At 49.0% G+C, this 27,680-nt stretch overlaps 8 protein-coding genes across 8 annotated transcripts; 4 read left to right on the forward strand and 4 right to left on the reverse strand.

The window, feature by feature from the left end:
* Nucleotides 1-2,039: 2,039 nt before the first annotated feature.
* On the forward strand, nucleotides 2,040-4,732 carry K441DRAFT_650827 (FAD/NAD(P)-binding domain-containing protein). Its single transcript, XM_067647098.1, has 5 exons — nucleotides 2,040-2,125; nucleotides 2,515-2,755; nucleotides 2,811-2,848; nucleotides 2,913-3,621; nucleotides 3,668-4,732. The coding sequence occupies exons 2-5, from the start codon at nucleotides 2,531-2,533 to the stop codon at nucleotides 4,412-4,414; spliced, it is 1,719 nt and encodes a 572-aa protein (XP_067510680.1). The 5' UTR covers nucleotides 2,040-2,125; nucleotides 2,515-2,530; the 3' UTR covers nucleotides 4,415-4,732.
* A 3,139-nt stretch (nucleotides 4,733-7,871) lies between these two features.
* Nucleotides 7,872-8,381, reverse strand: K441DRAFT_530880 (uncharacterized protein; the record flags this gene model as incomplete). Its single annotated transcript, XM_067642188.1, has 1 exon — nucleotides 7,872-8,381. One exon carries the CDS (start codon nucleotides 8,379-8,381, stop codon nucleotides 7,872-7,874), a length of 510 nt encoding a protein of 169 aa, XP_067510681.1.
* A 1,936-nt stretch (nucleotides 8,382-10,317) lies between these two features.
* On the reverse strand, nucleotides 10,318-11,818 carry K441DRAFT_683588 (endocytosis and membrane growth and polarity; the record flags this gene model as incomplete). The annotated part of the gene is made up of 6 exons (XM_067651706.1): nucleotides 10,318-10,407; nucleotides 10,472-10,549; nucleotides 10,604-11,395; nucleotides 11,487-11,630; nucleotides 11,698-11,744; nucleotides 11,800-11,818. 6 exons carry the CDS (start codon nucleotides 11,816-11,818, stop codon nucleotides 10,318-10,320), a joined length of 1,170 nt encoding a protein of 389 aa, XP_067510682.1.
* Nucleotides 11,819-12,334: 516 nt separating this feature from the next.
* Nucleotides 12,335-13,859, forward strand: K441DRAFT_692036 (60S ribosomal protein uL18). The gene is made up of 3 exons (XM_067652528.1): nucleotides 12,335-12,449; nucleotides 12,622-12,653; nucleotides 12,709-13,859. Exons 1-3 carry the CDS (start codon nucleotides 12,441-12,443, stop codon nucleotides 13,574-13,576), a joined length of 909 nt encoding a protein of 302 aa, XP_067510683.1. The 5' UTR covers nucleotides 12,335-12,440; the 3' UTR covers nucleotides 13,577-13,859.
* Nucleotides 13,860-14,464: 605 nt separating this feature from the next.
* On the forward strand, nucleotides 14,465-18,227 carry K441DRAFT_530776 (RNI-like protein; the record flags this gene model as incomplete). The annotated part of the gene is made up of 3 exons (XM_067642182.1): nucleotides 14,465-14,516; nucleotides 14,616-17,453; nucleotides 17,539-18,227. The coding sequence occupies 3 exons, from the start codon at nucleotides 14,465-14,467 to the stop codon at nucleotides 18,225-18,227; spliced, it is 3,579 nt and encodes a 1,192-aa protein (XP_067510684.1).
* A 685-nt stretch (nucleotides 18,228-18,912) lies between these two features.
* Nucleotides 18,913-20,021, forward strand: K441DRAFT_650834 (uncharacterized protein). Its single transcript, XM_067647099.1, has 3 exons — nucleotides 18,913-19,527; nucleotides 19,577-19,689; nucleotides 19,742-20,021. Exons 1-3 carry the CDS (start codon nucleotides 19,362-19,364, stop codon nucleotides 19,754-19,756), a joined length of 294 nt encoding a protein of 97 aa, XP_067510685.1. The 5' UTR covers nucleotides 18,913-19,361; the 3' UTR covers nucleotides 19,757-20,021.
* Nucleotides 20,022-21,953: 1,932 nt separating this feature from the next.
* On the reverse strand, nucleotides 21,954-22,849 carry K441DRAFT_702174 (uncharacterized protein; the record flags this gene model as incomplete). The annotated part of the gene is made up of 4 exons (XM_067653394.1): nucleotides 21,954-22,243; nucleotides 22,287-22,398; nucleotides 22,468-22,649; nucleotides 22,690-22,849. The coding sequence occupies 4 exons, from the start codon at nucleotides 22,847-22,849 to the stop codon at nucleotides 21,954-21,956; spliced, it is 744 nt and encodes a 247-aa protein (XP_067510686.1).
* Nucleotides 22,850-25,557: 2,708 nt separating this feature from the next.
* K441DRAFT_672730 (uncharacterized protein) lies at nucleotides 25,558-27,309 on the reverse strand (the record flags this gene model as incomplete). Its single annotated transcript, XM_067650581.1, has 5 exons — nucleotides 25,558-25,658; nucleotides 25,709-25,814; nucleotides 25,874-26,197; nucleotides 26,253-27,201; nucleotides 27,278-27,309. 5 exons carry the CDS (start codon nucleotides 27,307-27,309, stop codon nucleotides 25,558-25,560), a joined length of 1,512 nt encoding a protein of 503 aa, XP_067510687.1.
* Between the last annotated feature and the right edge of the window lie 371 nt (nucleotides 27,310-27,680).

A 27,680-nucleotide genomic window follows, 5' to 3' on the forward strand; every position in this document is an offset into this window, starting at 1 on the left:
ATATAAAATGTATTTTGGAAGCCTCTAGAGTGTGGTGTTGAGGAGAGAGTTATATACGTGGTGACCCTACTATACGCGCTAAGCCCCGGTAGGGTCTAGCCTAGGCCTAATATGCGCCACACTAAGCCACCAAAGGCTAGCGCGAAAATAGGGGGCCAGGAACTTTTTACCCACACCTCCGTACGCGTTAACGCGTTACAGCATATCTTATCTAGAATTCCTTTTTAATCACCATCTACATGTATTTACGCCTATTACCTAATTAGGAAATTAGTGCATAACTAAAATAATCAATGCAATCAATCAGAATCAAAAGGGGCGATTTTACAAGAATCAAAATCTATGGGCCGATTACGGTTGCGCTGATTATGTGCATCCCTGGGTACTTTGCAAAAGTCTACAAAAGTCTAGTGTCGATCGGTAGTCCGTGCACCGATTGTAAGAAAAGAATGAGGACTCTGTCTATTCAAACTACGAAGAAAAAGAGACTATATATACACGAGGAAGGGGGGGTATGTAACTGAAACAGGGGGTAGTAGTACAACTGGAATAGGAACAAGGATAGGGTAATAGGCTAAATCCAACCTGAATCGACATCTAGCTAGCGCTTTCTAGGCTGAAGTCGAACTTCACATGATTCAACTTGGTAACTAAAATTGCGGAACAATCTTCGGTTTAGTGCGGAGTAGCCTGCCCAATGAAGCTTGTCCTCGGAAGTGGAAGAACTTGTGGTCCAAGCCCTTTTCGATAGGGTCTACACTTAGGAAAACTAAATGTACCTTTTTGTGGGGCGACGCGTTTTGGCTAGTCCGTCGCGGGAGCTGCCGAAACTAAACGCTAGCACCTCAGTGACCCGTAGTTCATAGTCGTAGGTACGGTTTTTGTCCAACAGCATGTCGCGTTGAATCGAGGCATTAGGCCGCAGAAGCTACGAGTTCGTGTCCCCCAGCTTTGGTCTATTTGTCCTAGGGATGCAACAACGATTTCTAATACGCGAATTCATGGGGAGAACATCTTCTCAAAGTCGATAGCTGCACAGCGTTCACACAAATAGTTGCAGGAGTTTTATCTGGCTGGGTCTATGGTTTGCGATAATGGGGATGGATTTTCGGAATGGTTCTCAGAAGCCTCGACCTCTTGGGCCTTCCGTTTCCGTCCCCTTTTCGGGGACTGCTTCTCGGCATTCCTACCGGAGCGGATGGAATGATTATGCTTTAAAGCGTTTGGTGCTGCCACTCGAAAGGGCCGTGGATTCGGAGGCTGTTGGTTTGGTAAATACCTGGAGGAAGGTGACTGTTATTTTCCAAAGCCATCCCAACGCAGCAGAACAAGGCTGAAACACGGCCGGTGGCTCGGGCTCCCTGCACCTCATTTATGCCATTTTAATTGAATACAAATCGTATTGGAGAAAAATTAGAGATATTTAGATTTCGCCTTATCTGATATCTGATAGCCGTGTCAGCAAGGATGGTCTATTGAGGATGGTCGTGGGATAAGCGGAGCGATGGGTTAAAATATACGCATTGCGTGCGTTTAGTCTAGCGGAGAGGAGGTTGTGAACACAGGCCGCTGTAGCTAAAAATGCTTTCGGCCAGCTTCACAGAAGTTTTACACTAGACTGAGGCACGTGTGGGGATCGTGTTGAGCGGGATCTTCTGATTTTTCTAGCATAGCCCTGGGCACTCTAAATTGGATACAATACGTATATTACACAAAATTATATAGAAGCAATACCAGCTGGGTCTTCAACTCCTCCACTTGTCCAATAATATAGAAGCAAAAAGCCCACGGGGTGTATGTTTGCTATATTTGGATAAGCGCGTTAGTACATTATGCGCGTTATGCAAGGGCAGCTTCCTCAACGCTCGGTTATCCCTGGTAGTGTCCTACGAGGCGGACCGTGCGCGAACACCAGAATCAAAAGTACGCGTATAGTCACGGAGCCTTAATCCTATTGATTCTATTGGCCAGCTCTTATCGATAACAATAGGACAAAATATACCAGCGGAAGGGATAGATAACAACCCATCACACTCCTACAACAACAAGGTATAATCGCTCATCAAAATTATCCCCTATTCCGAATTAAGAAATCCCGCGCTCTATTTAGAAACTCCCCCAAGCTGTAGGTCCTCTACCATCTACACATAAGACATGTCTTTCCCCTCAGTCTCACGTACGGTCTGTCCTTTCTTGGTTCAGCAGTCGTCTACGGCTAGCTGTTGCTAAGGGACGATATCGCTGTCTTCATCAAGAGGTGTTTCGGTATCACTTCGGTCAATAGCCCATCTCGTGAAGGCTTAGAGCACTCTGCCCGGAGAGGGTTGTGGCTGGAGATTGAGCACCTCTTCTTGACCAGTCACCTTTGAAGTTTCTTATATCATCAACCTGCTTGAGCGCTCTTAATACTGCATTTTATCTCGCATACAGTGGTTTTCAAATCATTTCCTTTGCCATATCATCTTGCATTAGAGTAGCGGCCATGGAGCATTGGGCTCATGCGTCAAATAACAGATACACGCTCAGGGAAATGTCACGATTGCAACAAGATCTATCCGGAAGCCCGCATCAGCAAAGTCTTGCAATAGAAAACGGAGATCATCAACCTATGATTCGTCGAGCACCACCTAAAGGAAGGGTCCCGCACGTCTGCATTGTCGGAGCGGGTGTTGCCGGCTTGCGTTGTGCGGATACTCTCCTCCAGCATGGCGTGAAAGTAACGATAATAGAGGGCAGGGATAGGGTTGGGGGACGAGTATATCATCCCCTTCTTGCCTTTATCGACAAAACTTCTGACGATGTAAACGTAGCTATGTCAAAGTAACCAGCTAGGCCATCTTGTAGATCTGTAGGTCTACGGAACATACCGGCTGCGAAGGCCAAAAAATTATATACTAACCATAATGTGCTAGCGGTCCAAACTGGATACACGGAACGGATAACAATCCAATATTGGACCTGGCGAAAGAGACTAAGACAGTTACTAGCAAATGGGATGGTCGTCAGTCAGTGTTTGATCATCTTGGCCGCAGCTTGTCCGAAAAAGATTCAGCTCAATTCACGGAGTTGGTATGGAAAGTTATTGAAGAGGCTATGGAGTACAGCAATGCGCACACCGCAACCATCCCTGCAAGTAAAAGCTTGATGGACTTCTTTGAAGGAAAGGCAAAAGAAATGTTCCCCACTTTATATAATACCGACGAGAAAGCGAGGAGTAAACGTGACGATCTCTTAAGTATGGCTGAAATGTGGGGTGCCTTCGTCGGAAGCCCGATTCAGAAGCAAAGCCTAAAGTTTTTCTGGTTGGAGGAATGCATTGACGGTGAGAATTTATTTGTGGCAGAAACGTATCACAAGGTCCTCGCACGCATCGCTGCACCAGCTCTAGAAAAAGCAGACATAAGGTTTGGTCACAAGGTGACACGCATTACTTCTAAGGGAGATGAAGGAACTCTTAAGGTGAATGTTGAGCTGACGGATCGAGATCCCATGAGCTTTGATGAAGTGGTTATGACAACGCCGCTTGGCTGGCTGAAAAGGAATCAAGATGCATTTGTTCCCAGCCTTCCACCCAGACTGATACAAGGCATTGAGTCAATCGGTTACGGAACCTTGGACAAGGTTAGCTTTGAAGACCGCGGCCAGTGCTAATTGCTCACAATAATAGGTCTACATTAAATTCCCGTCCGCTTTCTGGAACCGTCCTGTCCAAGAGTCTTGTAATGGTGTGGCGATCCCTGTCGTTCGTCATCAATCAACTCCCAATGTTACAGCAACAACTGCTCCGCCCCATCGATTTACCTCTCCTGATCCAGAGATAGCTTCAAATTACCACTATCCGGGCTTCACGCACTGGACGTCGCCGCACTATGCATCAGACACAAACCCGCATAAGTGGAACCAAGAGTGTGTCAACCTCGCCGCTCTACCATCCAACACGGCGCACCCCACTCTACTCTTCTACACATTCGGGCCCACCTCCAAGTACATCGCGTCCCTACTCTGNCATGCAGAATCTCCGGTTGCTGCTCAGGCTGCATTGCTTAAGTTCTTCGAGCCCTACTACTCCCGCCTCCCACATTACTCTGCCAGTCTTGCCGAGTGCAAGCCTACCGCAGCTCTGGCGACGGGCTGGGCGAATGACGAACTGGCCGGATACGGCAGTTACTGTAACTTCCAAGTTGGATTGGAGCGTGGGGACGAGGACATCGAGATTATGCGCAAGGGTATGCCGGAGCGAGGTGTGTGGTTCGCTGGAGAGCACACAGCACCCTTCGTTGCACTGGGCACAGTGACGGGGGCCTATTGGGCTGGCGAGGGGGTTGCGAGAAGGATTGTCACTGCATATGGGCTTGGCGCTGGGAAGAATGGAGAGAAGGCAGAGAACGGATCTGCGCACCGAGATGGTGTATGAGGGATGAGGGGAAGCTTTTACCCTAGAGGAAGAGCTATCGTGTGTATTCGGTTGTAACGTGTATGGGATGGAGCAGTGGGGATTTTCTGACACATCTAGGTGCAATTTCGGCATGAATGTGGAGAGTGGTTCGCGCGAAGGTAGAACTGCACGGCACCTTGGGCATCTATTACGTTTCTCTCCCCTCATACTTAGACAATTAGCAGCATTCAAGAGCTCTTCACCCATCCTACTCTTGATACAGGTACTCTTCCTAATTCAACCGATTAGCTCTGTAGACCACGATGGAATCTTTATTCCTCAGACGGCGCTGGGACGTATTAGCTCCATCGTCTATGATGTATTCCTCGCATTCATTTTACAGCCTCCCCTTCTCTCTTCCTTGCCTGTCACCAGCACCTCTGCCTTGGCCGAGCAACTCCGCATCACACCTTCCACGTGGAGCCGACACGGCGTATTTCCTGCAGTAGCCGCAGGATTCCCAGGCTCGATGAGTGAACAGTCCCTGATATACCACCCCCCATTCCAGCACCCCTACTCGCTACCGTACAAACTAAGGCCGACCCGCAGCCTCTGTACCGGTACGCCAGCGCCTCCACCAATGCCAGGCGGCAGCGCGACCGGCACAACCGAAAGCAGGGTAGGAGAGCAGCAGCGATGTGCAGAGATCTGCCCCCCAAGTTGGCTCCCTTCCTGCCGCAGTGCTTCCTCCAAAAAGACGGGCGTCTCGGAGCGAGGGTGGATGGAACCTAAGGAAGACCTTGGGGCTTAGCGCCAACAACGTGACGACCACGCTGGACTCTTATCTTGTCAGTCGACGCCACTGACGTAGAAAGCTAGGGGCTATCGCTCGACTACAACCCACGGGCGTGGTTCGCTTTGGGGATTTGTCGACGCGGTTTTTTGGGTCCCTAAGTAGGGAATCAGGCGAAATCAAATAATACTAGAGAGCACCTCCGATATATAGAGCCGTGTGCCTTGTCCCCTCGCCACTGCGTGCTTGAAATTATTTTTTTCCCCTCTCGGCTGGGCTGCTGCTCCGCGCTTTCAGGGCTGACTGGTGGCACAGAGCGGGCCACCGGGGGAGAGTTCGCGACGGCAGTGGCTGAAACGACCTGCTGCGTCCTTGCTTTCCGCGCTGCCTTAGCGGTGATCGGTGACGAGTGACGTCGAGGCACGCCCGCGCGCGGAAAAAAAAGGCCAGCAAGTCGCGGAGACGCAGAATCTGTGAAACGGGACCGCTATCATTTTGCTTTCGACGCGACACTGGCAGAAAGTAGTTCGCATTGATAGACGGACGGCAACCAGTCAGCCGGCGCCGCTGGTGAAAATTCTGCTTTTCTGATGTGCAGCGCGTTGTGTGTGTCAGATATCGCTGATCGCTCTTCCTTCTTGGCTGCGGGCGTCGTCGACGCGGATGCTAGATATCGTGGTTTGGGGATAGACGTTGGGGGCTGCATGAGACTTTTGGTGGTGGAGCGATTTTACGCCTCAGTGCTGTTTTGCTGCACGCATACTTTCATTGGAGTTATTATCAAATTCCGATGTGAAGACACTTTTTGTCATTGTGTCGGATTGGGTATCCCGCTTTTGCATGCCTTGAGGATAGCGCATGGTGTGCAGTAGAGGGCTCCCGCCTGCCCTGCGTCCTCCTCTTCCTTTCAGATTCAAGCTTGTTCCACCCCTGCCTTCATGCATGCGCTGTGAAAGATTGTTGGGATGTTTTTTTGAAAACCGTCGTGCCGCATTACGCAGACCTCAGGTTGTTGCTCCTGCAAAATGCATTTCTCATGCATGTACCATGATACCACCTGCACCGGTGATCTTAATTTAGCCAAAATGAAGATCGTCACCAGTCTGGGGGAAAAATCTTGGAAATCGTGGTTGCAAGGTTTTGCTAACCGTACAAGGGGGTACATGCGCGGGTTGCTAGCGTCTCCACATCGAACGTTCGAGACTTACGTACAAATTTATATCGAGTTCCCCAAAACAGTATTATATACAGATTTTAATACTTTATATATCCCCCCGAGCCTCTAATATGGCTGTATACCTCTCCCTCGTATTTCTATAGTATTTTTTGGATGCCCTGCAATGAAAGCCCGCCCCATTTCCCCCTTATGTATTGTATGAGCTCCTCTTTTATCTTTAGAAGCCTCTTACCTATATAATCCTTGAGCATACACTATATGCTCTTAATAGGATTTAGACTAGGTGAATTGGCAAGCCACTGCATAGGAAAAATTAAGCATCTCTCGGCGGGCTGCTCTTGTTGCTCAAGCTGTATAAGATAAAGCTCTATCCTCTATAATAATTGCTTGACCAATCCCTACGTTGGCGCACTTTAAATCATTGTAATTCAGGAAGGATATGTTGTATATACGCCTCTGTAGTAACCGTGTTCCATTTCTCTTTATCTTATATAATCAAAAGTCCCTTCCCTCTACCTATAATACTCCCCTACACCATAACAGTAGTATATTTGCCAAATTTGTGTATACAACACCCGGAAATTACTTCGCTTCGGGCTTTCTGTATGAACAAGACGGCGCTGTGGAGTTTTGGGAACCATTGGTTTGAATAGTATTTAAATTGGGGAAATATATACAGATTACTTAGTAATTCTCGAAATTTTGATGTGGGGCGCGCTAGCAATCTGCTCATGTCACCCCCTTGTATGATAATTCACCGAATCGCACGGACGTGTGCCGGTGGGGCTGTGTCAGGGTTGAGATAAGTGAACCTAATGCTTGGGTCGTTGCAAATGAGGGGCCGTAGCCCTTCGATGAGTCGACCTGATGTGACGTACGCCGGCGCATAGCTGAGCAGGTTGGAGAGACATCAAGGCCCACAAGTTGCTTGAGGAATCGGCGTCTGAGTCATATTTAACTACATACGGCATGAGATTACAATCACCAGTCTCAGCTCACCGCCACATTAGGCGTAGCGCTCCGTAAAGCCTGTTACGACTGCAACGATGATTTGTAAAACAACAAAAAAGACGCCTATTCCAAGGAACCTCGAAAGCGAAGGTCGACGCCCACACGTCCAGCACTTGGGTATTGTGGCGACAAATGAGAAAGAGTGAACAATGAACTCTATCGCCAGTGACCCTATGCGGTGTTATAATCTCATTACCCCTGCGATGCCAATGAGAATGCAATGGGGAATATAATTGAAAAAGAAGCTACTCCGATGATGCATTTTTCGTCTCCTTAGGGCTCTAAATAGAGAGTCGTGAGGAAAGGTGATCAAGAGATGTTGAAACCAAGTTTTTGCAAGCCTCTCGTGAAAAACTTTCTGATGATATATGATGCCGTTAGTGCCCTGAATCAAAGAAGTAACTCCGTCCTGAAGCCCGAAGGCTGATGCAGTTTCAGTCTGATCATAGAGAAGTAATAGTCTGTCATGAGGTGACTGCCCACAAGGGGCTCCAATTTAGAGGATGGTTGGCTAGTCATCTACCCCCAACAGACGTTGGCTGTGAGGGTGGTATTTCTCCACGACGTTTGGCTTCTTCGCGGATGAGTTTGTCGACGAGTTCTGATTGCGAGGTCGACTCGCTGGCGCTTGAGCCAGCCATGAGGTAGCCATCCTGGCCCTCAAGTTCCAAGGGAGTAACTGGTCCGGGACTGCCCGTCGGAATGAGGCGAGGGCTTGTTGGCTTTGGTCCAGGCACTCCCCGGCCTGGTCGCGAGGCGCTGGCGATGAGTTCACGCTGGTGCAGGTACAGTTGCCTCTGGGCTTCAGAGTACTGCTTCTGCTGGGTGCGAGGCGAGACAGGTGGTTGAGGGCTGTTAGGGCCCGTCGCTGGAGTGGTTGCAGAACTCGAGTGTTGAGATGGGAAGTTTGCTGGATGGAAGCGCGGCAGTGATGGGAGCCTAAGTGAGGCCGAGTTCGTCGAGCTCTGCTGTCTGTTATGTGGAGTTAGACGACGAGCCTGAGAAGGAATAGTTAGAGACTCCATGTTTGGAGAGAGTGGAGAGCCTGGTGGTGGCATTGGTAAGGAGCGGTTCGGCTGCCCTGGGGACATTCGAGATTTAAGATTGATGGTGGAGCAGTCAGAAACAAATATGACGTGGGTCTGGAGGCGCTATAACGGGCAGATAACTCGAGGCCTGGTAATATATTTTTTTCGTTCAGACCGTGGGCTCTCAGGAGATGGCGAGGCTACAGTGGCTGAGAAGCCAGAGAGGGATTAATATATCTTGCAGCGGCATAGGGCCGAGATAAAGAGTTGTTGCAGCAGTCGCGGGGACGGAGTCAAAATCGTTTAATTGGAAAGGGCAGTGGTGATCAACCGCCGGTAGCGCATCGGTTGTAACCTTTCAGGGTTTTAAGTGCATACGGGTCCCTGAGCAAGGCTCATCAGCGGGAGTGAGATGGCAAGGAGGGATTTGCTGCGGACGGCCCGTTGAAGAAAAACCCTGAGGAAGCGTGCAACGTGGGCGCTGGGAGTGTCTGCTGTAAGTTTTAGAGAAGATTTATCGACTTGCCCATCAACGGGAGGGAGCGGCGCTTTTGGGGGGACTCGGGGGGACTATTGGGACTATTGGGACTTTGGGGGCTTTGGGGACTTTGGGGACTTTGGGGACAAATGGGGACAACTGGGGACAACTGGGGAGAATGGTATGGGAGGATTTATTAATGCGCCGGCCCAAGACGAGCGCTCGGGTGGATTGGGATGGATTGAAGCCTCAGCAGGCTAATATTCCGTTATCCCTTCATCCATCCTGACCCAGCTCAGCAAGTGGCCAAGCTGTCTGGCTGGGCTGTTTCCGCGCTTTTGTTTCGAAGCGACGTTTTGAAAGATGACGAAAGTACCATTACCGTGCCTGCTTGCCCGTGCCTGCCTGCCTATGCTTCGCCTTCGCCGAACTTCCGTGCATTTCTCACGTGCAGTGCCCCAGAAAACCGGAAAAGCCGCTGCACCGTACACGCTCTGAGTAGCCTCTTAGCGGCCTTTCTTGGCAGCCTCCCTCAGCAGCCTCTCTCAGCAACCTCTTAGTAGGCGACTCTTTGCCTGTCGGGTTGGAGCGCACGACGAAATTCCCCGAATTTGCCAGCTGCATGGCGAATGTAACGACTTGCCGATTGCGTCGTGTCAGATATGATCCCCGATTACCCATGCTGGCTTTCAGGCTTCGCCCAGACGACTTTGTTCCGGCGCAAGCCCTATTCGAGCGCCACCCAGTACAGATACATCCACGAGCAGCTCGTATCGTACGATTGCTCGGCAGACGTAATCTGACCTCTCCATTTCATTGTTCTGACCCACGCTGGAATTCAGGATGAGGCCGAAGCCGTTCGTTTGAACCAACCTACCCGATCAATTCGCTGGATTAACGTGCATGAATGCGATATGCGATACTGGCCTATGGTATCGTCGCCAGGCCAGAGTGCAGATAATCCAATTCCATCCAATACGGACTTCGCATAGAGGCTAGCTGTGCATGTCCTATTCGTTCTTTGTCGTTCTCGTACGTCAGGCCACTGCAGTTGAAGCTCTTTGACTTTCATTATCTCATCGTAATGAGACGGTCGCTCTGCTGGCCCGGAACCTTTACGACGTCACGCACATTCCAATTGTGGAGACAAGAACCATGAAAGAAAATATATTGAACTTGATTCTGCCTAATTCTGGGTTTAGCTTCGTCTGGTGGAACAGCTGAGATGTTGGCCTAACATAGGGCGAGTGTGGATTCACACCACTCTCTTGGAAACAAAACGTATGTTATGTTGCAATCGATTCAGAAAATACGGTGAGGGTAATCACATTGACGTTTGAGCGAGCCTGAGATCATCGGTGGATGGCTGCAGTACTAGCTGCGTTAGTTTCTAATGAGTTGACCTACGCACAACACCTCGCGGCAACCTGCATCATAGGAGTGCCAAAGTTTTCATCACCCTCTCGCTCCAAGTTTCTCCAATGCACGAGCTCCCTGTTCCTCCCATTCCTGCTTTGATATCCACATGTTTTCTTTGTCTGCCATCTGCACTGAGTATTAGCTTTGCAGAACAGGAGTTGGTTGATGCAAGCGAAGCGAGAAATCTTACAATATTTGCAAGCACAGCACCTCCTAAGAATACCATGTGTCTCCTTCGAGGTGGATCTTCGATGCGAACCTTGAATTTCTAAACATATAGTTAGTGTATCTTAGTTGCTCATCGTAAGACGTGATAGCTCACATTCAATCTTTCTGGATTTCCTCCTAAGACTCGCGTGAGCCATAGCTGCTTCAACTCCTTTTCTAGTCGACTTGGGAGACCGGGATACATGCTGCTCCCGCCACTCAGGACAATAGCTTTGTACAGACTACTCCTAACGTCGACATCTGCAGATTGAATAGTGTTGAAGAGAAATTCCGCAATGCCTGGTTGCTCAACGTCGACCAAGTGGGGCTGGAACAAGCACTCTGGTGCCTCAAACCTCTCGCTGCCTACCCGGATGACTCGGCCATCGGGTAACGTATATGACTCTACAAGCACTGTCGTATCTTCGCTGAGACGTTGATCCAATTCGAGGTCATAGGAAACATAACATAGTTTCTCCTTGATTTGGCGCACAGTCTCAAAATCCGCAGTACGGTTCAATGCATAGCCTCTCCGTAGTAGCAATGCGATCAAGTTCCTCGTCACATCTCTGCCAGCAACATCCAGCCGTCTCGTTAGATGGTTGAGAACAGTGCTTTCGTAGACAGGAACAATATGTGTGACACCGTCACCGGAATCGACGACCACCCCAGAAGATAGGCCCTGGGCATAGAGCGCTAGGACAGCTTGGATGGCAACATATACGCCTCCGAAACCGTAGCGCTCGAACATCACTTGGCACATCTGTTCGCGGTTTTTGAGAGGGTTCATCGGCGGTTCCGTGAGTAGGATTTTGCGGCCTGTCGGATCTATGCGCATCTTTTCAAAGAAAGTGTAGTCCCAGAGATGTTGCATGTCGTCCCATCGCTTCACAATACCATTCTCCATCTGTCGGCGGTAAACGAGGTCAGCCGATGAGCGCAATCAAATACTGGGGCCGTAGTCTTGTGCGTTAAGGAATAATCCGGGACAACCGTACAGGATATGTAATCTGAAGCATCGACCGTGCTACTGCTGCTTCATCACCACACATTATGTCCTTCACAACAATGTCTCCATCTCTTTCTTCCGAACGAAGGATTGGTCGGCCGACTATTGAAGGGTACTGATGGTCTGGGAAGTTCTGCACAAAGACAACAAATCGGTCAATTAGGTCCACAGACGCAAGGACAGGAATAGTAAGAACGAACCTGTCCCGCATACCCAGCCTTGAGGAACCCAGTCCCACCATCAAGGACTGTGAAACATCGGTCAGCTAGAAGTGAACCTGCGAAGTGTAGTGACAAACTTACCTATGGGAACCTCCGTCATGATGCTCGAAATATATCAATGTTGAGGACAGGCAAAGAAATAGTACAGCTGGGCGGTGGTTAATTTCAGCAGTATCCGTGCCTGACCGTTGCTGGAGGGGCTTGCGTCGACGTTGTTCGGTGGGCGTATTTCTCCGCATGGTAGTTGTGCGGTCCGTGCGGGGTCATCTTTGCGGTGGTGGAGGTTTGGGGGGATATGCGCAGCGAAAACCGTCTTTAAATTTACTATAGCAGCTTTCCAGCAGAATGGGTTTTATTTAAATCCTTAGGTGTACTTCTCGGCGCACTATATCGGTTGTACTGCCTAGATATGCTGCTTTCTAGAGTTGTGATACAAAGAGCTGTGAAATGAATACCAAATGTAAATTTCTACTGGTATGCATAGCTATGTACTTTGAACCTCTACAGCACCTCGCACGAGCAATTCTTATAATTATGATGAATAATTCAACTTTGTCTATGGTATTGGTGAATGCTTGGAGCCCACCCTCGAACTCAACCACCAAGCGCATCAAAAGCCCATTTAAGCGAGAACCGCACACATCGCAAACTTCCGTCCTCCTAAAACCTTTTCCACAGCGCAACGATCAGCGACGCCAACCTGAAAGGTCAATACAATCAAAATGCCTTTCGTAAGTCATCCTAGCAGTTTGATTTTATTCAAAAGCGATACATTTTTAAGGCCTGCAGCGGCTTCCTGGAGTTGAGGCAGACTTCCACTCCGGGACGAAATACAGAATGGAGTCTTCGCAAGTTGCTTCGAGGGTTTGAAGCGTCAATTGCTGACTCTGGGGTTCAATACAGTCTAAGCTCGTCAAGAACGATGCGTACTTCTCGTAAGTGTCTTGTTCTTTCATTTCCCTCTCCAAAGTGGACGTGCTGACCTCTCAGGCGCTACCAAGTCAAGTACAAGCGTCGCCGCACTGGCAAGACTGACTACTACGCCCGCAAGCGCCTGATCACCCAGGCCAAGAATAAGTACAATGCTCCCAAGTACCGCCTCGTCGTCCGCTTCACAAACCGCGACATCATCACTCAGATCGTCACATCCGAAGTCACCGGCGACAAGGTCTTCTGCGCAGCGTACGGCCACGAACTCAAGCGCTATGGCATTACCCACGGTCTTACCAACTGGGCTGCGGCATACGCCACCGGCCTTCTCCTTGCACGCCGCACACTAAAGAAGTTGGAGTTGGATGAGGACTTCATTGGTGTGGAGGAGGCTAATGGTGAATTCTCGCTTACTGAAGCCGCCGAGGGTGACGATGGCGAGTCCCGCCGTCCCTTCAAGGTCTTCTTGGATGTCGGTCTCGCTCGTACGTCAACTGGCGCCCGTGTCTTTGGTGCTATGAAGGGTGCTTCTGATGGTGGTCTCTACGTTCCTCACTCTGAGAACCGCTTCCCTGGCTACGATATCGAAACCAAGGAGCTTGATGCCGAGACTCTCCGTAAATACATCTTCGGCGGTCACGTCGCTGAGTACATGGAGACTCTCGCCGATGACGATGAGGAACGCTACAAGTCACAGTTCCAGGGATATATCGATGATGATATTGAGGCCGATGGTTTGGAGGAGTTGTATGCTGAGGCGCACAAGCAGATTCGGGAGGACCCGTGGAAAAAGGACGAGGATGAGGACGACAAGAAGTCCAAGGAGGAGTACAAGAAGGAGTCACTCAAGTACAAGCAGAGGAAGATGAACAAGGCCGAGAAGGAGGAGCGTGTGAAGGCCAAGATCGCCGAGCTCAAAGGCAACTAAAAAAGGGCTTGCTTTCACGACTTCAGTTAGCACAATGTATGGCGTCTAGGTGGTACTTATTACTTCCAATCGCATTGAAGTTGTTGTAACTACATTTATGAAAACGACGACGCGACGGGAAATGGCCCATGGAAAACTTTGCCAACGGGGAATCGTGCTGTATTTCGTGAATGTCTGATCCCAGCTATTGGCGCCACACAATTGCCTTAGCGACAGGGTGCCAATCTCTGCCAACCTGCCACGATCGCCGTTGGTCAGCATACTAATCCGAAGTCACACGGGTCAACTACTTTTGGTTTGGGCATTGGAGTCCAGGCGCTATCGGAACCCGAGTTTGTCGGGGTAACTTCTAAAATTGCTGTGTTCGTCGATTGCTTCATAAGAAGGTATATATTGCTCGAGCCGTCCAGATGGCTCACGTCGTCATGATGAGTTTCATATAAATCAAACATTCCACTCCGTCAGGGAGAACAATAGTGTCTTGAGCCCTTTGATGCGGACGCGAAGAATGACTGCCGAATCGGCGGTAGAGCAATTTTGCATCATAGCGTCACAGGTCAGCCTTGACCATTCAACTGATCTCCGAGAAATCACTCTCTAGAGTAAAATAAACCATATTAGCTGCCGTGAGACACTGTGCGATGCTCTTATTTTTTTTTATAATTATCCATACCTCCCTCAGATCTGGTTTTGCAAGGAACCATTCTTTGATTCCCGAATCTCAGTGAATCGCATCTAGACCTACTCCGCCCTTTCGCAACCAAGAAACCCCGCCGGCTAAACCTCCAGCGCCCGCTGACAATTCCATCAACCTCAGCCTTTTGCCTCTGCCTCACCCGGATGGCGCTCCTCTTATAGCACATACTCCAAACACTCTAGCTATCCTTCATGGAGGACATTCATGGCGTAGATGTGTCCTGGCTGCATCATTCAAATAGAGGTGAGCGATTCACGAAGGGTGTTCTTTCCTGTCGAGAAACCGGGGAACACTTGCGGCATTCCCACGCGTGAATATGGCACAACTCACCTTACGAAACAGATCATCACCATCGTCTACATGCCCCATCATCCCCCGGCCTTGCTAGAGATGCACCACCTCGCACATCTACCCATGGTGACCTTCCGCACGACCATCTAGACGATGCGCATGTCTCCAATGGAACTGTTCCCTCAATCGAGAAACCTCCGTCGCCATCATCTGTACCTGCATCTCCTGTCGTAAATCCCACAAAAACGCCTCCGAAACGTCCCACACTCCTCGGGCGGTCCGGCTCAGAGAAGAGTGTGACGCTTACTCCTCACGATTCCAAATCCACATCAAGACGGAATTCGTGGATATCTAGCATAAGTGCAAAGTTCTCATCCACACAGAGCTCGCCATCACATCCTCCGGCTGCACAATCGCAAACTACCCCGCCAAATCCAAACACACCTCATGCAACTACGTCATATCACCATGCGGCCGCCGACAACTCACATGTCGCATCTGGAGGTCCACAAGAAGCTCACGCGGAGCCGCTTGAGCCTTATGTTCCCCAGCCGCCGAAGGCTGGAACCTCATCCTTCTTCACGAGTGCGCTTCGCCGGTTATCATCCGGCTCGCAGGCGGCTCTTCCCGGCAAGATGATATCGAATGGAGGAATGTGTCCTAGGAAGGTTATGAACATTGATCACAGACGCGAGAGGTGCCTAGTTCCAGAGCTCGATGAGTCGAAACTAAGGCGTGTGGCATTTTGCGTGGATGTGGAGATAGCCGGAGGACCTCGGTACAAGGATGAGGGTGACACTGAGGAGAAGAAAAAGAAACGCAAGGAAAAGAAGCTCAAGGAGCGCGGCGAGGGTGAAGCTTTAAAGCATCCGGAGGCTATGGCCGAAGAAGAAGAAAAAGCCGGGGTTGTTCAAATCAGCAATGAGATCGCGGGTACGGAGGATGAACCAAATCCCGAGGGTACAGTCTTAGATGAAGACAAGAAAGAAACTAGCAAAAAGAAAGAGAAGAAGAAGAGGTCCGAAGCGGAGCGTAAGGAGAGGAAAGAAAAGAAGCGCAGGAAGGCTGAGGAGAACGGTTCTATACCTCTTGAGTTAACACGAGCTGATGATGATACAAGCCCAACTGGCACTCCCGCCGCATCCGGAACATCAACACCAAAAGCCCAAGATCGACCGACAACAGATCCTCTACGGATATATCGGCGGTGTTGTCAACTTCGAGAGACACCGATCCTCAAGCGTATTAGTGATCAGCTATCAGCCCTTCCCAGTTGTGCTGTTGCTGCACCAGGCGTTGTGCCATGTCTGGACCTTACCGGGTCAAGACTACAACTTGCAGATGTTGTTACTCTTGGCGACTGGCTAGCTGTGGTTCCCGTTAAAAAGCTACTACTTGAAGACGCCGACCTCACAAATGAGAAAACGCGCATCATTCTCGCAGGCTTGCTTGCAGCAAAGTCTCCAGAAACTCCTAAATATCGCTCATGGGCTAAAGAGAAAGGCGAGAAGGATAGCTTTGGAAAGGGAGAAGAACGATATGGGATCGTGGAGAAGCTGACTCTCAAGAACAACCCTAAAATCACAAAAGATGGCTGGAAGCATATTAGTTTGTTCATATACATGTGCAAGTCCCTCAAAGCAATCGACGTCTCTATGATAGCATTTCCCCAAGCTGTGGCAAAACCGACGTCACAACTCGACACTGCCGAGATCCTTTATAAAGCAATCTCTGAGCGTCTTGCCGGGTCACAGCTTGAAGAGCTTATCATGGCGGAATGCTCGCTTAACTCTCAGAGTATAAGAAAGATCATCGACGGTGTGACTATTAGTGGACTCCAGAGGCTAGGCCTCGCCGGCAACGATATTGACAGTGAAGGCCTTGACCATATCATTCGCTATGTTCGATCTGGCGTATGTCATGGCTTAGATCTGGGAGGAAATGACCTAAGAAATGGTATCAACCGCCTTTGTGAAGGCATGAACAAAGATTGTCCTCTATGGGCTCTAAGCCTCGCAGACTGCAGTCTTACCCAAGAGTCCTTAAAACCTCTTTTTCCCGCATTGGTATCATTACCAAACTTTCGCTTTCTAGACCTTTCACATAATAGAGATCTCTTCTCTACTTCTCAGCCTACTTCTCTTTGTACTCTCCGGAAGTACTTGCCTCAGCTGAAGGAGCTCAAGAGACTTCACTTACTTGATGTTTCAATTTCACCTGCTGAGGCTATAGGGCTTGCAGAAATCCTACCTGAATGCGACCACCTTGCACATCTCAACATCCTAGAGAATCCGCAAATAGCCGCTCTCTCGACAGGTGCTGACGAAGCCACTCAGGAGGAAGCATGTGCTCTCTACGCGTCTTTAATGGCTGCTGTACACGTATCAGACACAATTATATGCATAGACGTCGACGTTCCCGGTCCAGAAACGAGCGAGGTCGTCAAAGCACTGGCGAAGCAAGTCGATGCGTACTGTCTGCGGAATATGGAGCGCATGGCGGATGTCGAGTCTGGGTCAGACTTCAAAGCCAGCGGGAAGGAAGTTGAGGTGCCTGAAGTGTTGATGCATCTCGTTGGCCACGTGGAAGGCGTCAGTGAAAATCATGATGATGATGAACCGGCGCCTGACGATGATTATATCGTCGGTGGTACTGGGGTGGTCAAAGCACTCAGCTATTGCCTTTTGCAAAAGGCGTCTGATCTACGCAGGAGATCACTTCCGGCCAGTGGCACAGCGACACCCCGAGGCCATATCCCAAACCTTGAAGGCGGCACGACTAGGGCTAAGAACATGTCGAAAAACCTCTTGTCGAGCGCACGGAACATCCGAGCGCGGTTACAGCCAGCTCTCGTGCGGGAATCCAGGGCCGGCAATGAGATGGCATTTCGTAAGCCCCCAAATCCTTGTCATTATTAATGCATTCACGACTTATTCGCACGAGAAACGCGAACACTCTACTAACAATTCCTCAGGGCGTCTTCTCTTCCTGGACCAGACCCTTCAAGGCATGATTCAGCGCTTTGAAGATGAATACCCGGAATGCCGTCTCCAGCCCTCAGAGACCGTCACCGCCGACAATGCCTCCACGCACTCTTCCACACCTAGCTCGACTTCTCCCCCAGCCTCCAGTACCCAAACGTTAACCACTAGCGTCTCTGAACCGTCCCAGCCTGATTCTGACGAAGACGAGCAGCCCATACTGAGATCAAGGCACAACTCAGACGTCTCGCTCGCCTCACGAGCGCTTTCGCTTGAGGAAGGTCGCATTCACCGCCTTGGACAGCGCGTACGGAACGAGATCCTTAACTCATCATGCCCCACCTCCTCCTTAGGTCCTCGCCCCGATCTGCACAATGCTCTCGAAGGCGAGCAAGAGCTACCCAACCATCTTCAAGCTCTGTGCGATAAATTGAACAATCTAACTGGCGAAGAGATGCGTGCAGCGATCGAGAGCGATGGATGGGAGGAGACATTACAACGAATTGGGCAGAATGCTGAAGAGCTAGAGAGACTAGAGAAAGAGGCCCCAGAAGAGTTTAAAATGTTTAGGGAAGCACAGATGGCAGCCATTGCGAACGCAGGAAAGCCAAAGAAGGGCTTTGAAATCGGGAAAAAGGAGGATGTAGCTGTTGAGGATAAGATGCACAAGGAAAACACTTAAGAATTGTAGTCCGTAAGGGGTTTTTTGAGTATTTTTTTGACACTTCACGCATGATGTTTGATGCAAATTGTAATTTGGCTGCTATTTCATCACTCATTGTTTCGCAATATTTGATATGACGTCCCCGCCGCCCCCGCTTGTGGGCTGGAGAGGGCTGCGTTAGGCGTGTTGTGGGCCTTGTGCCGTCTTTACTAAACTGTTTCTTGAGGCTTTCACGTTACAACCGCGACTATGGTCGCGCACCGCGACGGTCTCTACCAGGCATTTCATTCGTTGTTATACCATATGCGTTTAAGCGTTTTCTGCTTCCTTTGATGTTGTTATTAAAGAAGACTAGGTGGGCAGAAGCCGCCGGACTGTATATAGAATGTCTGCCCAGGAAATGGACCGGCACCCATTTCCTCGAGTTTGGAGATGTACGGCCTGATGTTTGAATGGCTGCGCTGGAGTGAGGTGAGAGCCTTAGCAAGGGTTTACCTCAAGGAACAAATAGCACAAGCACTCATACTCGCAGTCAATACTTGAATAAGCTTTCAATATATCATCGCAGGTATACTTGTGAATATTGCTAAACTGCTGTCGCACCTGGAAGTGGACGTGTTGAGATGCCGAAAAAGGAGGCCGCAAGGGTCCACGAAACGAGGCTCAGCCGCAGGAAATCTCTGCATCAGGCGGCAAACCCATAGTGAAATCGAACGTCTGCCAGAAGTGTCACGCCCACAGTAATAGGCAAAAATCATCACAAGGTCATTCGAACACGCAAAAAACACCTCATAAGTCTCTCCCCCACCCTCCACTGAGCGAAAACAAAAGTCGTTAAACCCCACGGGGGAGATTAATTGGAATGAGAGTAACACGATGCAGGGGCTAAACCCCCGTCGTCGTGGCCTCCCGCACGGGTCTGTTTCACCGCTCTAAATATAAGAAAGGCTGTCGGATAGCGAACTCTTTTATGTGCAAAGCCCGACGATAGACTTTGGCACAGTCAGACTTAAACTCGCCGTGCCAGGAAGATCCAGATATTTAACTCTGAGTTGAGAAAACGCGTCAACTGCCCCGACTTTCTCGCTACACGGCGGCTTTCCCCCCTTTTTCCGACACAAACACCGACAAACATTTCTCTTGACCGCCACCATGTCTCCGCGCATAGCATTCCCGAGAAGGGTCTCGTTCATGAATCCTATCACACTCCGAAATAGAGTCGTGCCGGCTTCTACTTTCCAGCGTTTCAATTCCAGTGCGGCAACAAGCCGGCGCACCTCCGCTGAAGTGCTTGAGCTGGCAGCGTCAAGCCGCCCGGGTTGGTATTTCTTTTGCGTTCACTTGAACCTTTTTCTGACATTTCACAGCTGCTCTCGAAGGATCGGTTCCTCTTCTTTGGATGCTTAGCGGAGCCGTTATCTACCAAGCTTGGTCACGAATTAACCCTGCCAGTGAACAAGCAAACGCATGTGTGGAGCAAGTAAGAGTATATTCATATCTAATTGCAGATAAATTCTCATCGTTATGCACAGCTTCTTATCATCTAAACTGCTACAAAAGCATTAGAGTGACGGTTTGGTTTCTCGGCGTCTTGAGCGGTACACAGGGTTTGTAGGGTGGGTAAAGAGACGGGCGTGAAAGCACCTCTTGAATGCATAAGGCCGGCTGGGATTGGGAGCAATGGGTTACAGCGACTTGAGCGGCTAGAAATGCTCATATAATAGTCCGAATATTATCGGAGCGTACGTCTTTGGCGTTTGGACTAATTTCGGGTTGCAATAAAGTATCAATTTTCTCATAGAGTGTGTCATGCTGTTACGAATGACTTTCGTACCCTCTCTTCCACCCGTCTAAAGAGAATTCTATCCACCAATTATACTACCGTCTCATTCCATTATTCATTCATTCAATGCCAACATCAGAGTTTTTTTTCTTCTTCCATCGCAGTCACTTTCATATTACTTACAATGCAGAACCCGGGAACTGTGCGGCAACGCATCGTTGTAACGTCCGCGTTAGTACTTCCAAGACACCAGGTAGAGAGTTTGAGAAGGTCGTAGAGTAAGGTGCTCGATGAACGGCACTTACAAGTTGTCGCGCATTGTGGATCGATAAAAGACTGAAGCATACTCGACAACAAGCTTAGAGCCGCCTTTAGAACCCTCACCAGAGCTCTGCTCCTCAAAGCATCCGGCACCACTGCCAGGATAATATAGCAGAAGTACCAAGAAACCTTCTGAGTGCTCGGTATATCGGCGGCGCTGCGCTAGATACAGCTAGTCCACTGAGTCCACCGGCTTCCCAAGAACCGGAAAACCAAGAACTGGCGACAGAGGAGGTCCAATGCTCCAAGTCTGCGTGACTGGTTCTCCATCGACGAGCGTGGCATAAAGACTCAAGGGTTCTCGAAGCTCGGTGCAAGGTCATACACCTGCTATACTGCTGTAGCTCCCTGTACGAGACCGACGACACCACGTGCTCAAATAGATGCGCATAATCATCATAGACTTATAGACTTCGACTCAACCGTTCGTCTTTATTTCAGAATATCCTCAACTTACTGCTGGATCTATATGGGGGCTCAGAATAACTTACCAAAGCTTCACAAACTGGAGCCTTTATACATAGGTAACCGCATAACTCACCCAGAGGTCTAGAGCCTTGGGTAGCATAGGCTTTAGCTCTCAGTAAGCTATTAATATCACGATAACGACTTCACACCACCACCTTCACCCAGACTCTACCACCTATGGTAAGCCAAACGCATATCATATATGCATATTACAGCCTCAGGAGCTTACGCATGGAGCGGAAGAACCTTTTGGCTCGTGCGGGGGTGGTATATGACGTCTATAACGTAGGCGTAGACGCCAACAGATCCTTCAGGGAACAAGGCCTTTAATAGAGAAAAGCCGCATGGGCAGTATGCATGTAATCACGCTACGTCCTCGTAATGCTAGCCGTCCTAGATGCAGGAACACCGATACGCGCAGCCGTCCAGATCTTACCAAGCCTATCTCTACTGCATAGAGATCTGCAAGCCGTGCGAGTAAGTTACTGGTTTGTCTGCCAATTACGCAGCGAGGCAGCTGATTTCGCCATTTATAGTCGAGATGAGCTTATCTCGTAAATCAGACCCCCCGTGGTTGGTTCGTTTATGTTCACGCACGGGCAATACTGCTCCTTATTAACTAAACGAATTCTCTACAAAAGGCACGGTCTTGGTTATCTCTTACACCGATGATTTGGGTGTTCAAAGCTGTGGTCCGTGCGCACCAATTAAGCCCCTAACTCTGTAGGCGGTTAGGGGCTTGATTGGTGCGCACGGACCACGGCTTTGAACACCCAAATCATCGGTGTAAGGGATAACTAAATATTTTGAAGCTAACTTTTATCTCTTTTTATATAATATAGCCATGGTATTGTTGTTAAATGCAATAAATAGAGAAGCTAAAGAGCTCCTACATTATAGTATTTTTAAAAAAATTAGACATTAAAAAAGGTACAAGATATGACAGTAAAAAAGACAATATTTAGTGTATTTTAGTGCTTAGCTATTACTAAAGCTAAGACCATAAGTTCTTAGACGCTTCGCAGAGAATTTAAAGGGGTATAAGGAGCAGAATGCAAGTGCACCCTCCCCCAATTCTCCATGAGGTGTCTGATTTATGAGATAAAGATGAGCAACTTCTTCTCACAAGCCGAACTACTTCGCAGGTAACGTTGTGCCTTGCCACATACGCTTTACTCTTTCTTTCTGCTCTTGCCGAAGTATCGAGATTTGTCACTCGGAGAAAGCTCTACAAGCGAGTCTTTCAGGAGCAACTGAAATGTAAGATACCATCCAACCAAACCAGCGAGGAAACAAAACACCCCACCGGCTTTCTTCAAGCCCTCGGCTGAAGTATGGTGGCCATCCGCCTCTGCAAAATAGCTTGCGGCAACCATCAGGAATCCCAGATCAACAAGAAAGAAAATTGAAATGTAGACAAGGTTTGTCGGCAATGATGCGATCAAGAATGTCAGCGGTCCACCTATCGGCAATGGATATGTCAACCCCGAGCTCAAATCACTTACAAATCATAAAGAATCCAAGAGCGTTGTTGTACTGAGCTGTATTTCGCCCATAGGCCTGTACGATTCTAGACGACGGTGTAAGAACTGCAGCGTAACCGGCATAAAAGAGCCCCTTCCACTTGTCAGGCAAAAGCTTTTCAGAAAAGGACCTTGTCAGATTCTTACAAAAGGCACTGAAAACTGTATAAGCGAAACTATTCCTAATGGCAAGCTCCCATCGAGCAACGATGACGAGGCCAAACGCTGCCACGAAGAAGAAATTGGCAACGTATACATTCGTCATCGTGATGTCACGCCATTCCACGAGAGATAACGACAATGTGGTCAGAGTCGTACTAAATGCCAATTGCCAGTGCCGTCTGTCTCTGTCAGATAAAAGCATCGTTGAGGTCCGTTGGGATACTTACACCAGCACCCAGTGATTTGGGTTTCTCCAGGCTAGCATCGTGTTGTCTATGAATCCGACTTTCTAGTTCAATCTCTTGCCTCCGAATTGACTGCCTGCCTGCCTGTTTTTGGGTTGTGTTGGACTGGCCGTTCGAAACGTTACCAGGGAAAGACATTTGATGTCGAAAGCCAGGTAGGGCCCAGTTCAGGGGTTCTACGGGGGGGTTCCCCCCTACATAAATAGCCCAGAGTCTCATCAATTTGATCCTCACACGAGTTCTGACATTTGGTATTGTACGCAAGATCTCTTATGCCTACGTTGCGGTATTGACAGTTGACCTCTCTCAAAATCAATGACGCAAATTAAATGATGATAATGCCAACCCTCCCAGGATATTCAATTATGTAAGGATACATGATGATCCGGCTGGGTGTAACATTTTCAGCTACTCTGACGTGCTGTTTCTCGCGTTTCTTGCTCTCCTTGCTAAGGCGCCCGGCTATCGCTTTAGCTATCTCTTTTCCTTTTCGTGGGACGGCCCACGTATGGTGCGATTTCACTTGGTGATAGGATTCTGCTTTCGAAAAGTCTTAGCATCAGCATATTATTGACGGCATTCCTGCACTAGGAAGGAGGAATTAGTATTTCGGGAAAGGAGTAGTCCCTCTTGCCAGGTTACTGGAAGCGCAAGACAGGGGTCAGGATGCGGAAGTCGAAATCAGAAGGACCGGTGCGGTGTGCCAACGAAGAGAAGATGCTCCAGAGTGACGATAGGTGGCAAAAAGAAAACTATAGGTGGCATGTGATTGGATATAAATACATCTCACAAGGTTTCTTGGAAATTTTTGCCTAGTATCTCTAAATTATCTATCACAGTGAAAGGCCTGATAATAACGACGGACAAGCATTATGCTAACGTAAGAGAGCTTTCAAAGGCGAGGGAAGGCTTGCAGCCATGACGAGCTTAGGGCCAATATAGCCGATAATGGAAGTTTTTCATTGTTCAAGAGTTCCTGCTTGCAACAAGGTGATCTCGATGCGCGTGGTAGCGGACCGGGCTGTGACCGGGCACTCTGAGTTGTTCCCGAGTGACATTCTTCTCCCGGTTGATTTCTGGGCATATTTCGCTATGGAGAGAGTCTCAGCCGCAGAAAGGTCAGTGAAATTAAATCGATATGAGAAATGACAAGACCTGGTGCAGATAGACGCATTTCGCAATCCTTGCAAATTTGCTTACGCCGCTTGATTAGGAAGTTGAAACTGTCGATTGAGCCTTGATCAACGCCAGGTGGCCTAACGTCGTCGTACACCCCTTGGCTTGTCGATCCGCATAAAATTGATCATAAAAAGTCTCCCCACAAAAGACCCCTACACCTACATAACGAAAAATTAAAATGCTTCGTAAAGTGAGCCAAAAATTTAACCAATCATTAGGTCTCATACATCTAAATTAGATAAAGTTACTTAGTAATTGCCACGACTAATTAGGCGGTAATATATTATATAAGGCTTGGCGCTATGGAACTAAGCATGGCTCCAATTGCTTAGCATTATCAACGGTTTTACCAATGGATCCTTCAATCTTTTCAGTCGCGCAGCAAGTCTGCTCGGCATCAGCCAGCTCATTTTATGTTGAAGCGAGCAAAGCGAAGCCTATCTGCTGTTAGCGGCGCTCTAAAAGACACACTGTTAGAGTCCTTGTTTCCACAACCCCACATGACGCTATTGCCAGTCAAACCGGTTTGCAGATCTTCAAATGATGGCTTGGGTTCGGTGGCAAGCTCATGCTAGTATCCAACTATCCGACACCCCAGTTTCTAAAAACACCATCCAAGAAGGGCGATCATTTTCAAAAAGGCACAGTAAACGGGTATGAAGCAACTTAAATGTAGGATGAAGATCTCGCTACATATTTCAGTAACCTCAGCTGGCGCAACCAAGCTTTTATCTTGTCCTAGCGCCGTACAATATCTCCATCATCTCTCTTTCATACACTCCCAAACAAGGCGTCAAAGTCATACAAGAAAGAAATGCTACTGTCGCCGTAGGAAAACAACACTTAGGAAACCTATTCACCCTAGTGGTCCGATGTGGAACGCCGTCAGCCCTGTTCCGTAATAAAGAGAACGCCTCCAGCAAAGATGAGGGGCCTAAAAGCTCCCTGCCCTAAAAGACTGCCAAAATGCACATGCTGGTATAAAGACAAATAAGGAAAAAGGCCAGAAAGAAAAGGGAATAAGAAAGGCAAGGTGATGCGGATAGCCGCTGTCGGTGTAGAAATTCGCTAGAAAGGAAGCCGAGAAAGTGCAATGTAAACAAAATGTAGCCTCCAGTGGTCAAGCAGAACATCCGAGGAGATCCCTGCGGACTCCAAAACGCTTTCGATCCATCGAAATATAATGTGAAAAAGTGAGGCAGAAAGAAAAAGAAAATACGNGCATGGAGCCTCTCGTAAGGCAACCGGTCCCACATTTGTTTCTTCCGTGCAATAAATTGCACTGCTCAGTTCCCACGACAGAGCAATCCGGCCAAGCCTATTTCCGTGACACCGAAATACATACTCAAGATGAATCCCGATAATTCCCTAATAGAAATACGATGCAGAATGACTCCGTAAACCCCGGCAAATCGCCCGCCACCCAAGTTCCGTATGTAATGATGCAGCCATTAAGAGCTGCTTTTCCCGTGTTTCGACTTTTGCACAATGTCTAGAAGCAAGATCGTAATGCATGCGATGACAATCACTAGCTGTGTCTGCTTCTAACTTTCCTGAACGCCTCTGGCTCCGTTGCCAATGATTAAAATGAAATGGTGCTGTTGAAATTCGCCTGTGTAGAGACGTTGCTGTGGTCTACCATAAGAACCTCTAGACATATGGTAATGTTATGCTGCGGGTGATCCTGGGCCCATGGACTTCGGTCGCAGGTTGGAACTTCCGACTGCAGCTTTGTTGCCGCCCATTTTGCGTGTTAATTTTGCATAATCTAGATATTACTTAGCAGGTGAATCCTGATTAGTTCCCATGTAGACTTACGCAGGCCGCAGGCATTACACAAGGTTCTCGCGCCATCAGGGCCGCGGCGCCATTCCGGCGTTTCTGCGCGGTTGCAGCTGTGACACCTGCCAGGTGGAGCCGCCCGCTGCTTAGGCAATTAGTGATGTGCTTTCATCCCAACAAAGGAAAACTTTAAGTACATACCCCACGTCGTTTCTTGGGATCGGAGCCTGCAAAACCACCACCTTTAGCATCATCATGATAGGAGTTTGATCCGTCATGGTCATAGCCGTTCATTGCCTTGTACCGTGGATCTTGCGCTTGTTCTGCGAGAGCAGCTTGCTGATTAATGATGACTTCACGAATTCGTGCTAACGATTCAGTTACTCTTGTTTCTTGTTTCACCAGTTCATCAACGTCTGCAAGGCTCGGTATGGATGCCGGTGTCATTCCAGTTCGTTGACTCTCGTGTGCTCGTTGCCTATAATGTTTGGTGAAATCTAGAAGTCGACCGCTTCCTTCCGCGATCTGCTCAAGTCTTGTGAGCGTCGGAATAATTACGGCGGTGGAATGCTCTACTCACCTCATTCAAGGATGCCTCCAAGTCGAAATTATCGAGATGCCGCTTCACTGATTCGCCAAAGGGGGCGCCAACTAATCTACCAGCTTTCTTGTTTTCTTCTACCCGATTCGCTTCAGAGCCGTCTGATCGCCAAGACGCTGGCTGATACCGGCTAGGGGTAGAGTAAGTTGCGGAGGGCGGGTACGCGGGTCCGGAGACTCCATGAGGGGGTGCGGAGTATGGATACTGGGAAGCATATGGCGAGTATACATAAGGAGGGTTCATTGAACCAGCAGAATGAGGCGCAGGCTCGTAAGCAGATGTCGGTTGCTGAGAATACGGGTACGGGGCACTGGGACGAACTGAATTCATCGGCGGTGACTGGGTCGTTCTGAGTGGATGCAGCGTTGGCAATTTCGAATTATGGGAAGTTGATGAAAACGGTGGCCTTGGCAGAGGTTCCGTATGGGTGTGTAGTGGAGGTCCTGAAACTGACGAAGTCTGGTTGTTCATATACGGGCTGCGCGGATGTGAGTATGGATTTGGTGGACCTTGACTATGCAAGTCCGCTGAATAGGTTCTTCTACCCTGATCCGACGGCGATGGCGTCGCCGCGGGCGGTTGATAGTGTTGCGAAGTTGAGACTGGAGCGGACGACGGAGGTACTGGATATGGTTGGTCGGGCCCAAGAGCCTCATGTATGGATGGTAACGATTGCCTTGCGGGTGGCCTTTGTTCTTTCTCATCTCCAGAAGTTCGACGGGACTCTGGCGGTGATATTAAACCTGACAGCGCACCTGACACTGAGTTGGCATTTGTCGATTGGTGGCTATTGAATGGAGGTGGCGGACAATGGAATGAGTACGACGGGCTGACCATGGTGGCTGCCAAATGTTTTCTCTGGTAATCAACAGTCTCTTCTCTTTTGATTTTATCAGAATCTAAGTAATTCATAGATGGTAAGCCGAGGCTACAGTACAGTTAGCATGGTATCAGCCATAGAACGTCGAGAAGAAGCAGTTCACGAGCGGAGACACACAACGGACCTTTGCCTGCTGCCGGCATCCAGCGTTTCCATCACGGGTAGGAAACCGTGATCCTCTTAGCTCTCCAGGTGTTCAGCGGGAACGAGCACCCCTCGATCGTGGAGAATCGTGGGTCCCACGGATTTATGTGCCTTCCCGCAGTAATTATTAACCGACCTGTGCGGAAATATTTCCCTAGCAATCCGTCTCCAGCCCAGCCCTCTTCGATTCACATCCAAATAGAGCGACAATGTCTCCCAGCTTGTAAGTCGTGAAAGGGAGTAAGAGTAGCCTTCTTTTGCAGGCGCTATGTGGTCGAAAGATTCGGCAGTCGTTCGCGCTGCAGTAAAATGGCAGTGGAGGGCGAAATAAGTTATTCGGCTGCGGAGATTATGTGCGTGGCAAGGAGTGGTGATGGTGAAGA

The sequence above is a fragment of the Cenococcum geophilum genome (assembly GCF_001692895.1).
Source record: "Cenococcum geophilum 1.58 unplaced genomic scaffold K441scaffold_1, whole genome shotgun sequence".
Lineage (NCBI taxonomy): Eukaryota > Fungi > Ascomycota > Dothideomycetes > Gloniales > Gloniaceae > Cenococcum > Cenococcum geophilum.